General features: G+C 39.6%; 1 protein-coding gene across 12 annotated transcripts in view; it reads left to right on the top strand.

The window, feature by feature from the left end:
* The window catches only part of TMC6 (transmembrane channel like 6), a 56,011-nt gene extending 45,490 nt beyond the window's left edge, over positions 1–10,521 (top strand). For 9 of the 12 annotated variants that reach the window (XM_072645150.1, XM_072645151.1, XM_072645152.1 and 6 more), the window contains 2 exons: positions 442–537; positions 10,327–10,521. In XM_072645150.1, the coding sequence (XP_072501251.1) occupies positions 442–513 (72 nt within the window). In that variant the 3' untranslated portion in view covers positions 514–537; positions 10,327–10,521. Of the gene's footprint in view, positions 1–441; positions 543–10,326 lie in introns of all 12 variants that reach the window. The other 3 variants (XM_072645159.1, XM_072645160.1, XM_072645161.1) reach the window with 1 other exon arrangement.
* The last annotated feature ends 2,786 nt before the right edge of the window (positions 10,522–13,307 follow it).

Genomic DNA, 13,307 nt, shown 5'->3' with positions numbered 1-13,307 from the left:
GGTATATGTGATGTGTGATGCATGTGTTTTAGCTATGCGTACATGGGTATATCGGGCATTGCACAATATATGTGGTGTGTGCTTGTATGTAGTTTCTGTATGCATGTACATGTGGTGTTGCACATCTATGTATATGGGGTGGGCACGAACATATGTATTGGTGTGTGTAATGCATGCCTGTGATATTGCACATGTGTGCATGCAGTGCATACAAGCATGTTTATGTGGTTTGTGTGTGCTCATACGTGTATGTGGTATGTTTATGTGTGTCATATACATATATGTGATGTCTATGCATGCATATGCATGTGCTATATGTATATGCATCTATGTATATATATGGTGGAGGAGGGGGCGAGCTCCATTCTTGTCCCCTTTGCTCATCTGTGCCATGTCCCTTTCTCTCTCACTCTTCTTGTCTCTGTGTCTCTGCTATTCTAGGAGGGAGAGGACAAAATCTTCCTTATCAACAAACTTCACTCCATTTACGAGAAGAGGGCAACCTCTAGCTAAGGGTCTGAAGCAAAGAGTCTGTCGGTAAGGTGAGAAGCCAGAAGGAGGGAAGGGAACCCGGGACTGTGGCAGGGTGGCGGATGTAAAAAGGGAAGGGAGACACAGGCCTGGACAAGCTGGCTCTAGCCTAGGTTAAAGACTGGAATTTTCCTGAGGACTAGAATATTTTGCCAGGAGCTCACTGCCAGTGATGTCTTCTGATAGTTCCCTATTGTGCAGAGTACTTGTGCACACTACCTCTCACTTTGGGCAGGTATTAGTATCCTCATTTCACAGTTGAAGCATCTTGAGTCTCAAAGAGGGTGAGTGCTTTGCCTAGGGTCACACAGTCAGGGATCAAACGCGTCTCTTTCGACTCAGTCTGATCCTGCCACACACCCCTAACTACCTTGCTAGTTACTTTCCTGGCAACACTTCCAAGGAAGATCTCTATTCTGTGTACATCCCCATCCCTAAGTTAAGGATGATGTGATGATGTAAGGTATTGTGGTGAAAAGAATGCTTGATTTGGAGTCAAGAAGACTTGAGTTTGAATCCAGACTCAAATGCTTACTAGCTCTGCTACTCTGAGCAAAACTACTTAATCTTTTTCATCTGTAGAATGGGGATAATAATACCACTTAACTCACAGGGTTGTTGTGAGAATGAAATAAGATAATATATGTAAAAATTTTTTAGACTTCAAGTGTTATAGAAACCCTACTATCCTCTCAAGCTCTTGTCCTGTTTTGCTCCCTTTCTCAGCCAAATTCTTAGAAAAAAGGTGTCCATGCTCCTTCCCTTCCCTTCTCCTGTCATTCCTCAACCTATTTGGAAACAGGCTTCACTCAATTCAAACCTCTTTCTCCAAAGCTACCAACAATCTTATAGTTGCAAATCTGAGTCTTTTTGAATCTCCCTCCTTTTTAGTACCTCTGACAGTGGCAACCACTCTCTATAGGTTTTAATGATGTCATTCTCTCCTGTTTTTACCTCCTATTACTCTTCATTCATATCATGTCCCCTTCCTGTGGTTGTGCCCCGCATCAGTGTCCTGGGTTCTTTTCTCTCTCTACAGTCTCTGCTGGTGGCTTAATGATCAACTCTTTGTAAATGGCTCCCAGATCCATATATGCATCTCTCGTCTCTCTCCTTAATTTAGTTCTTCATAACTGATTGCCTATTGGACATTTCAAACTGGCTGTCTCAGAGACATCTCACATTCAATGTATGCCAAACAATTCATTTTTTCATCTAAATGCACTCCTCTATCTGTTATTCATATTTCTTTCAAGGGCAATATCATTCTTCCAGTTTCCCAGGTTTGTAACCTCAGCAGTGTCCTATATTCCTTACCGTCCCTCATTTCACACATCCAATCAGTCATCAGTTCTTAAAATTTCATCTCTATAACATCTTTCTAATCCATCCCCTTCTCACTACTCACATAGTTACCTGCCACTGTAGTTCAATCCCTCAGCCCTCCTCACCTGGAATATTTCAAGGACCTTGTTTTTATCAATAACCTTATTGGGAATATGCCTAGTATTGGAATCTCTGGGCCAGTTTATTTGCCTCATAGGCAGCCAGGTTGTTCAGTGGCTGAGAGCCTGTGCAGTTCCTTAATGTCTCTTGCCTCAGTTTCTCTTCATCAATGAATGAAATAGGATGTTCTAGGTACATGACATTCAGATAGTCCAGTGATTCTTAAATTTTTTTCCCCTCCATCTATGATAGATTTAGATTTTTTTCCCCTACATTTTTAGTCTTTTTTACTTTGTTTTTAGTATTTCTTGTTTCTTCATGGAGTTTTTGACTTCTGTTTCGTCCATTCTAATTTTCAAGGAGTTGCTTGGGCAAAGTTTTGTACCTTTTGTCCAAGCTGTTAATTCCTTTTCCAATTCTTTCTTCCATAGCTCTCATGTCTTTTCCAAGTTTTTCTAAAAGTGCTTTCATTTCATTTATAAAATAATTTAAAACTCTTTTTAAAAAGCCCTTACTTCATCTCTTCAAAGAATTCTAGTTGAATTTTTGTCCAAGCTGTGTTTTTCTCTGAAGCGTTGTGTGTAGATGTTTTGGAACCATTCTTTTCTTCTGAGAAGAAAACTTTGAGCTTCCCTGCCATCATATTAGCACTTTATGGTGGACTTCTTCTTCTTCTTTTTTTTTTTTTTGTTGGCTCATTTTTCCAGCCTACTTCTTGACTTTGGACTTGATACTAGGAGGATACTCTGTCAGACTTCTTGAGGCCAGATCTAGACTGATGCTGTTGCTTCTTTTTGGAGTAGTGAGTGTTGTATTATTCCAGGGTCTTAGGTACAGGCTAGGGGCCTGAAAAACTTTGCATCCTTAAAGCAATAGGATCTAGGGCAAAGTCTGATTGTTCCTGGTCTGAGCTCTACAAGTTCAAGACTCGGGTTTGCTCCTGAGCAAGGGCAGACTACTGCTGGACTCCATTCTTATCAGCTAGCTGTAAAGCTCTGCTGGTTCAGAGTGGCAGAATTGTAGGCTCCTCTTTGGTCTTAGATTCCTTTCCTGGTCATTCCTCTGAAGGCTGAACTAGATGCTGGAAATGAGACCTTGCTCTATTCCTGGGGTCCAAATGACACTCTTGGTGTTTGCTTCTACTCTGAGCTTCCTCCTGTCAGTAAACTGCCCAAGACCTCACTACCTGGGAATACCCCTGCCTTAAGTAAGCTGGGTCTGTGATCCAGGACGAGATAGTGGGTGACAAAATTGCTAATTTGTACCTGTCCATGTAACAGTGCCCTGGGATGAATCTGATATGGATCTGACCTTATTCAAATGGTGGGAACCTTCATGGTAATTGGTCATAGCCCTTTCAGAGTCTGTGATAAAGAAGAGGAAAGCCAGGCAAAAGCTGATATGTCCTCAGTTTTAATCCCTAAAGGACTGACTTGTGCAATTTCAGTTGGACTATTGCAGTGATGTCCCTTGCCTCAAGTCTCTTTCCATGACAATTCATCCCCCACATCAACAAAAATAATTTTCCCTACGTACAGATCTAACTTTGTTGCTTACCTTTTTAATAAACTCTAATTGGCTACAATTAACTTTAGGATAAAAATATAAATTTCCCTCTTTGTTTTTTTTTTAAACCTCTTCACAACATGCCCCCAGATTACCTTTCTAGCCTCATTATACATTATTCCTCTTCCCTTTTTACAGATTCCAGTCATGTTGGCCTCTTCCTCTGTTGCCCTGGACTTTTGCCTTGGCTCTCCACCTATCCCCTTTCTCATAATCTTTGTCTTTAGGATTCCAAGTTTTTTCTTTAAGACCCAGGTCAAGCATCACCTTCCACATGAAGTCTTTTCTACTCTCTCCCACCCCAACTCTTTGCCCATGCCCTTTCTTCCAAACCACATTAAATTTATTTCGTGTTTCTATAAACTCCTTGAGAGTAAGGACTACTTTTTTTTCTTTGTATCACCAGTGCCTTCCACAGATCCTGAAATGTAATAAGCACTTAATGAATTTTTGTTGATTGAATGAATGTACCAGTAATACTTTCAGGAAAAAATCAGGAGCCAGATTAGGAAAGGATGATTGGGGAGCATCTAGGTGAAACTCAACAAATGTAGTAAGAGAAGTGATATTGTCATGGGAACATAATATAGACCACCTAAACATAAGAGAAAATTGACAAGGATTTTGAAAACATTACAAAACTGTCAAGGTAGCATGTCCTAGTACTAATGAGTACTTCAGTTATGAGCATATCTGCAGGACCACTGTCAAAAAATGGATTGCTTTAATAGTCTCAGTCCTCAGAAGCTAGGGGAAGTGATGAGAGGAGGTCATGTTCTGACCTTATTCTGACAAATAAGGAAGAACTAGTAGCTGAGGTACAAATGATGGAAACCTCAGAGATAATTGACCACAGCCCTTAAGAGTTTGAGATGGAGGAGAGGAAAGCCAGGCAAAGGCAGATATGCTCTTAGATTTTAGAACATCAATTCCAAAGGCTTCTGAGAAGGGGTAGACAGAATTCCTGGCCTAAAATTCTGTAGGAGATGGGAGTAGATCTAGACTACAATTCTGAACACATAAGAATTAATTCCAGTGAGGAATCAAATTGGAATCTGTCTAAGGCCAATTAAGAAACAGAGAATTCATTAACCAATTTAGATTTTGAGAAGACACATATGAAAAATGCAAAGGTAGCTAACAGGACTGACATAAATCTGTATGAATAGTGTCTCAAGACATAAATGAGGTAAAAAAAAGAGATTCCAAAAAGGGTAAAACTGATACTTAGGGTGGATGGGATAATGAAAAGAAAGTGAGAATACTGAAATCAGATCTTGTATCATTTTTTTCTGCTGAGTCTGTACTGGAAAGGACAGAATGAAAAATAGCCAACAATTGAAACTCAGATGAAAGCTAAGTAGAGGGCCAACTAATAAATGAGTACTTGGTGGTCCTCAATGAATTTAGATCACCATACTCAAACTGCCAGGGTGCTAAAAATCCTAATAAAGATGATTGCTGAACTGTTCTGACTGATCTCTGAAAGATCAATGTAAAGTGATTAATGTGTTACAGGACTAGACAAGGGAAAATACCTTGTGAGTCTGCAAACCATAGGTCAATGAGCTTAACTTTAATTTCTGACAAAATTCTAGAACATATTATTAAAGGAATGGTTTGTGAACATTTACAAAGAGAAGCAAGTGATTATTAGGGATCAGCATGACGTTTTCAAGAATAGGTCATGCCAGACTACTTCATTTAGGTATTTTTGGTTAGGGTTATATTTGTAGATTGGGGGATATTAAAGACATAGTTTATCTAGATTTCAGCAAAGCATTTGACAGAGTTTTTTGTATTATGCCCATGGGCAAGAAGCTCAGTTGAAAACTAGACAGTAGTAGTTAGGTGAACTAATTGAATGGTTGGACATTATAGCTGATGTTGACTTTGAAACTCTTCAGGTGTGCAATGAAAACTATCTTTAGCCTCCCTAGAACAATAGAAAATATACCTCCCCACTCATTGGACTGGGTTAGCTTGCATGTCTGGAGAAATTTCAGTTACAGGGTCAAATGGTTCACTTTGACCAAGAGGCAATTGTAGGTTTTTTCATTCACAACCTTTTTATTGTGTTTGGGATTGGTTACTATGAGATCATCCCCTACTACCTGGATGCCTGCAGTAGCAACAAAGGACTTTCAAACTTCACAGTCATCCTGGCCAAAGGAATCTTCAATAGACAGCATTAGATAGTGATTGATAAAAGTCTTATACAGGTTTCCAAGTGCATAGGGATGACATATCTGCTGGGGTCATCAGGAGACTTGAAGTACAAGTTATATTTCCCATATCCGAAGAATTCCACAGCAGTGGATAACCTTAGAAGTATAACCAATAACTTATAAGTATAGTCAATGATAACTTTATAAGTATAACCAGTCTTACCAGTAGTATTCTTTGTCTGTGTGTGTGAAAGACAATATTTCCCTCTATCCTATCCCACCCTCCATTTATTCTATTCTCTCCTTTGACCTGTCCCCGTACAAAAGTGTTTGTTTCCGATTACCCCTCCCCCCAATCTGCTGTACCTTCTATTGTCCCCCCCTTCTTATTTTCTTCCCCCCTGCTTTCCTATAGGGTAAGGTAAGCTTCCATTCCTTGTTGAGTGTGTATGTTATTTCCTCCTGAAGCCAAATCCAATGAAAGTAAACTTCTCTTGATTCTTGTATTTGAAAGTCCTATTTTCTATTCAGCTCTGGTCTTTTCAACAAGCGTGTTTGAAAGTCTTCCATTTCATTGAAATTCCACTTTTTCCCCCAAAGTATTACATTCAGTTTTTCTGAGTAGGTGATTCTTGGTTTTAATCCTTTGACCTCTGGAATATCATATTCCAAGTCCTCTGATCTCTTAGTGTAGAAGCTGCTAAATCTTGTGTTATCCTGATTGTGTTTCCACAATACTTGAATTATTTCTTTCTGGTTGCTTGTAATATTTTCTCCTTGACCCAGGAACTCTGGAATTTGGCTACAATATTCCTAGGAGTTATCCTTTTAGGATTTCTTTCAGGAGGTAATGGACTCTTTCCATTTCTATTTTATCCTCTGGTTCTAGAATATCAGGGCAGTTTTCCTTGATAATTTCTTGGAATATGATGTCTAGGTCCTTTTTTGATCATGGCTTTCAGGTAGTCCAATAATTTTTAAATTATCTTTCCTGGTCCATTTTCCAGGTCAGTTGTTTTTCCAGTGAGATACTTCACATTGTTTTCTATTTTCTTATTCTTTTGGTTTTGTTTTATAATTTCTTGGTTTCTCATAAAGTCATTAGCTTCCATTTGCTCCATTTTAATTTTTAAGGAATTATTTTCTTCAGTGAACTTTTGGACTTCTTTTTCCATTTGGCCCATTCTACTTTTTAAGGCATTCTTCTCCTCACTGTCTTTTTGGACCTCTTTTGCCATTTGGGTTAGTTAGTTAAAATTAGACTAGGTGTTATTTTCTTCAGCATTTTTTGGGGTTTCCTTTAGCAAGCTGTTGACTCATTTTTTATGACTTTCTTGCATCATTCTCATTTCTCTTCCCAATTTTTCCTCTGCTTCTCTTACTTGATTTCCAAAATCCTTTCTGAGCTCTTCCATGGTCTGAGACCAATTCATATTTTTGTTGGAGGCTTTGGATGCAGGAGCTTTGACTTTGTTGTCTTCTTCTGGTTGTATGTTTTGATCTTCCTCATCACAAATGATGTAAGAAAACACCTTTTCATCAAGGAAGTAAGATTCTATAGTCTGTTTCTTTTCCCATTTGCTCATTTCCCCAGCCAATTACTTGACTTTTGAGCTCTTGGTTAAGTGGAGGACTCCACAGGCAGCTGCCCAGGGCTCCAGAAACAGCTGTATCTTTGACAATGGCTGCCATTGCACTGGGGCTGGGGCTGGGGCCAAGGCCGAAGCTGGGGCCAAGGCTGAACCACACTCCTCTCTCAGCTGGGGGAGAGACCCTTCCCACTGACTTTGGCCTTTATGTTTGTCTTTGGCGTTTATGGGTTGGAAAGTCTGAAAACCACCTCAGCCACCAGTGATTCAGTCCCCTAAGTCCTGTTCCAGCTCCATCTGTGCTGGCATGGCCCACATTGAACTGCATTCCGCTCCCAGCCCAGTATAATAGACCCTTCTTTTTGACCTTCCAGATTGTCTTGGGCTGGAAATTTGCTTCAGTTTGTCATTTTGTGGCTTCTGCCACTCTGGAATTTGTTTAGAGTCATTTTTGCATATTTTTTAAGGGGTTTGGGGGGAGAGTTCAAGCAGGTCCCTGCTTCTAATCTGCCATCTTGACATATAAATCACATATACATGTGATTTATAAATAATGTTTTGAGGGTGTATGTTAAAAGTTTTACTGCTGTTGGCTTCTTGATCAAAAAAGTTTGGAGGTAATACTTTGGCTAGCCTCATTTTGCAAGCATAGAGTGGGCATGGCACCAATTATCAACTCTTTTCTTTCTTTGAACTGGGACTGGTTCACTCACCCTCACCTGTATCCACATTGGCAGGTTGGGGTGGTTCTGTAAAGGTTTGGCCATGTGGCCACAACTCACTCTCAGGGTCTTTCGGCTAACCTTGATGTGGGGAAGTTAATATGTTTACTATGTGCAACTGTGGCTTCTGAGACCCCACCAGTGTGCTTAATGTTTAAGAGAATTGGCTCATTTTTTTTCTCCCACAGCATCTCTTTCCTATTTAAAACAAAATTTCATTTATATTTTTTGCTTTTACATTGTTAAAAATTTCCCCTGTATACCTCCACCTCTTCTTCCCCTAGCACCATTCTTTATAAGAAAGTATTTTTTAAAGAAAAAGAAAACATTAGCAAAATTGATGAAAAAAAATCTGAAAACATATGCAATATCCCACACTCATAGATCTCCTATGTGTGCAAAAGAGTTGGGGAGGTATATCCTTATCTTTTCTTTGGGACTAAATTTATTCTTTGTAACATTGCATCATTTATTTGTTATTGTTTTGTGGTTTTGCTCTTTACTGTAATCACTGTGTATATTGCATTCTTGGCTCTGTTTCACTTTACATCATTCCATGCAAGTCTTTCCATGTTTCTTTCTATTCATCACATTCATCATTTCTTACATTTCAGTTACGTCAGTGATTTCTTTTTATTTTGTTTAGTCATTCCCCCATTGATGGGCATCAACAGTTTACAATTCCTTGCTACCACAAAAAGTGCTGGTATCAATATCTTGGTCTATCTGAGGACTTTACTTTTTATCAGTGACTTCCTTGGTCACTATACCTAGTAGTGGAATCACTGAGTCACAGAGGATGGACTTCTTAGCTCATCACTAACTCTTCATCATGAAGCATTTACTAAACAAGTTAAAGCAAGAATAATAAAGTGATATCTTGGTTCAGCCCATAAACTTGTGCCACCTTCTCCCATCTATGCTCAAGTCTTTTGGAGAGAGTGGGCACAAACTTACAGAAACTTAGCAGAGAGGCACCTCAATAGGGTGCCAGAAACAACTGACAACTCTGGACTTCTTGTCTTTATGTTCCTAATATCTTTGGGTCTAGACTATTATTGCTTCATTGGCTGGATCAAGCTGTGCTTCTTCTAGGCTTCTCTGCTCTACTTCTGGGTGAAATCACTTTTCTACTGGCCCACTACTCTTGGGTTATTAAAATGTGTTAAACTCTTTCACTGAAAGCAGAAAGACCCCAACCCTGGGATCTTCAGAGATATTTAGATTCAATCGCTTGTCTGGTCTCTGAGTTAATATTAACTCTCTCAGCAAAGCGGTTCTCCTAACCCTGGAATTCATAGAACTTTCCAGTCAGCTCACTGAGGGTCCTCTCAAGCCAGAGGTAAAGAAGCAAGGCAGACAAATCTCTGAAGAACTGCCACATTCAAACTTTAGGTGGCAGTAACATACATCTTAGCTTCTCCTTTCCCCAACCAGCTCTCCAAACAGCAGAGCTCTCCTCCAATCAGATTAGCTCTCAGATTAGCAGCTGCAATGCTTGTTTTCCTCCATTCAGCTGTTCTCAGCATGGACAATATGTCTTCCTTCTTCACTCAGTTTTAAGCCACTCCATTTCTACTGCTTTTTTACTTAAATAGCCAACATCTTGGTGCAGGTGCTTATTGCCTCATGTCTAGACTATCACATAAGCCTTTTACTTAGTCTCCCTGCCTCTCGACTCTCTCTCCAATCCATTCTCCACTCAAATACCAAAGTGATTTTCCTAAAACTTAGGTCTGATCATGTCTCATCTCTTCTTCCCCACTCCCCCATTCAATGAACAGTGGCTCCCTATTACCTTTGGGATCAAATATAAAGTTGTTTGTTTGGTTTTTAAAACCCTTCCCACTCTGACCCCTTTTGTCTTCTGGTCTTTACTTTCTTCTTCACACTCCATGATCCAGCATCATTGACCTTATTATGGTTCCTCAGACTTAGTGCTCCATCTCCTGACTCCACGTCTTTGCAATTCCTCATGCCAGGAATGCTCTCCCTGCTTCTACCATCTATCTTCCCTAGCTTCCCTCAAATTCCCACGGAAATTTCATCTTGTACAAGATTTTCTCTATCTCCCTTAATGCTAGCACTTTCCTTCTGTGATTATCTCCAGTGTATTCTGTATGTATCTTGCTTGTATGTAATTGCTTGTATTTTATCTCCTCCATTAGAATGTGAGCTTTGTGAAAGCAGGATCTGATTTTGCCTTTCTTTAGTATTTTCAGTGCTTAGTACAATGCCTGTTATATTGTTAGTACTTAATAAAATACCTGTGGACTCGATCTATTTTTGCTTTTGCTTTGACAGCTCTTTTCAGTTTTACTTGAAGTATACCCATGGCTGAAGAACACTGACTAGACCAGAGAAGAACCACTGAAGCTGGGAATTAATTCAGCAATGACTTCCACCCCTTCTTCCTATTCTCTTTCTTCCAGTTTACTATGGACTGGCCTGACATAGTATTTATTTGAAATAAATAGTGTTTTTATTTTGTTTTCCAAACTGATTTGTTTCTTAAGCACTCCCCATATTCTTTGCCTTGGTACACATGCCACTTTTTCCTCTTCATAGCAACACTATATATAATACTGACAGCATTATCAGAACCGCAAATCAGTAACATGTGGTTTGAGAAAGGACATTGTATCTGAAAAGCCTTGTTTAATTCCAGAAATATCAATTTGCCCACTGTGGTTCAACTGCTGTACCAGCATTTTTTTGTTTAGTTGTTCCAGTCATGTTAGACTCTTTGTGATTCCATTTGGGGTTTCCTTGGCAAAGTTACTAGAGTGGTTTGCCATTTCCTCCTCCAGCTCATTTGACAGATGAGGAAACTGAGGCAAACAGCATTGAATGACTTGCCCAGGGTCACACAACCAGTGTCTGAGATTCAGATTTGAACTCAAGAAGATGAGTCTTCTTGACTTGAGGCCTGGCACTCTATCCACTACACCACTGTGCTAAGTACTGGAAATAAATAGACAAAAATGAGACAATTCTCACGCCTGGGTTGCTTACCCTCTACTGGGGGCAAACAACATACAGATAAGCATTTGCAAAATAAAGATAAAATAATTTGAGAGCAACAGATGTGGGGAAAACACTGACACTAACAACTCAGAGTATCAGTGAAAGCTTTTTGTAGAAAGTAGCTCTTGAGCTGAGCCTTCTCAAAAAGTCAAGGATTCCAAAAGGTGGTAATAAGGAGGGAGAATATCCCAGGTATGATGGGACAAAGCTGCCCCAAGGACCTGATTGGCCTCAGTTTTCCTGACACAGCTTCCTGGATGCAGAGGGGCATAAAAAGTCCCAGCCATTCATCAAGTCTGAAAGGCATTCCACATGGCTGGCATCTGAACTAAGAGGATGCTGGTAATAAAGCAGTGCTTCTAGCATTAGGAACCAACCAATGCAAAGGTATTGAGATAGGAGTTGGAAGGTATAGGGACCAGCAGCAAGCAGACCAGTTTAGCTGGAACTTGTGTGTGTAATGGGGAATAATATGAAATTGTTCAAGAAAAGTAGGTTGCACCAGATTTTAAAGGGCTTTAGATGCCAAATCAAAGACTTTATATTTTATCTTTGAGGAAGTAGGAAGCTACTAATGCATTTTTTTTTTTTTAGGCAACTGAAGTTAACTTGCCCCCGTTCACACAGCTAGTAAGCATCTAAGGTTGGATTTGAACTCAGGTCCTTCAGACTTCAGGGCCAGTACTCTGTCCACTGCACCAACTAGTTGCCCCACTAATGACTCTTGAGCTAGAGAAGGACAACATTGGATATATCCTTTAAGAATATCAATTTGGGGGTGGATAGGTGGTACATTGGATAAAGCACTGGTCCTGGAGTCAAGAGGACCTGAGTTCAAATTCAGCTCCAGATACTTGACGCTAGCTAGCTGTGCGACTCTGGGCAAGTCACTTAAACCCAATTGCCTTGTCAAAAAAAAAAATCAATTTGACACCTATGAAAAGGATGGTTTGGAGAAAGAAAAGATGATAGGTTAGAAAGATGATGGGTGCCTGAATCAGGTATTAAAAGTATGCCTTCTTCTTGAAGTTGGATAGTATAGAAAAATTAGAAAAAGACCCAAGAACTATGGCTAGTTCTTTTTAATAAGAGGCCAAGCTATAGGCATTGATAGTTTAAATTTTTAAAACTCTTCCTTTCAAATGGTCTTTGAGTGTTTCATTTTTCTAATTTTTAACCAGCAGACCAGCCTGTTAGGCCCAGCCATAACGATTTCCACCTCTCAGCCCAACAGACAAGCCTGGCAAGTTTATAACCAACCCAAGTGATTGTAGTTTCCTTTTAGCACCACCAGCACTATCTTAAGAAGAAAAAATGGAAAAAGGAAGCTCTGTTTGGTTAAAGTAGGGTTTCTTAATCTTTTTGTCCCCCATTAAATAGACCCATTTGGCAGTCTGGGGAAATCTATGAATCTCTGTTAAGAGTAATGTTTTTAAATGCTTAAAACACATAGGATTACAGAGGAAATCTATCATTGAAATAATGATGATTTTTCCCCATACTAGTTCATGGACCCCTCTGAAGGAGTCTGTGGATCCCAGGTTAAGAAGTTGGGAGTTAAGGCCTCAACAGATGGCAATTCTATTGTTTAAAGTACAGAAGTCTCAATTCACTCTGCCAGAGTGAAGCTGCCTACATCTCCCCTCAGTGTTCTAGCGTATTCTTGAAAGAAGGGTTGGGGAATCTTTAATGCTATTGATTCAAGCTCCCATTCCAGATTGTATCAGTTCATAAGAATCTTTCCAGGTCCCTCTCCTATTTAACTATAATATCAATTAGCTTTTTTTTTTTTTTTTTTTTTACAAAGGAATATTCATGAATATATTGCAATAACAGAAATCACAAAAATTTCCCCCTAACACTTGGGAACATACTCTTGCCTATATCATGTTGGTCCATGGGTTCTAATGCAGTTCCAACATAGCATTGGTCCTGCTGAATTCACCTTCAAATTTAATGTGGCTGCTAGATGAATGAGTCAACCTCTCTGTTACAGATGAACAGGTCCAGGTAGGCTGCTTGGGACTTTGATTTTCCATATTTAACTTCTGGAAAATCCTAGCATAGATTCCAACTCCCAGCATGGACTTCTGGTAACTCACTTTGACCTTTTGAAGCTCACAAAATTATAGCCATCTGTAAAGAAAAGGAACTTCATACTAGATGGAATAGAGAAGTAAGAACTGCCCCTACAGATCCTCCTGAATCCTTGTATCCAAGTTTGTCACACCTTCAGGGATAATAAGAAATTGGTCAGG

The sequence above is a fragment of the Notamacropus eugenii genome, chromosome 2 (assembly GCF_028372415.1).
Source record: "Notamacropus eugenii isolate mMacEug1 chromosome 2, mMacEug1.pri_v2, whole genome shotgun sequence".
Classification (NCBI taxonomy): Eukaryota; Metazoa; Chordata; class Mammalia; order Diprotodontia; family Macropodidae; genus Notamacropus; species Notamacropus eugenii.
Note: the sequence above shows the minus strand (reverse complement) of the source record. Positions and strands in the feature narration are given on the sequence as shown.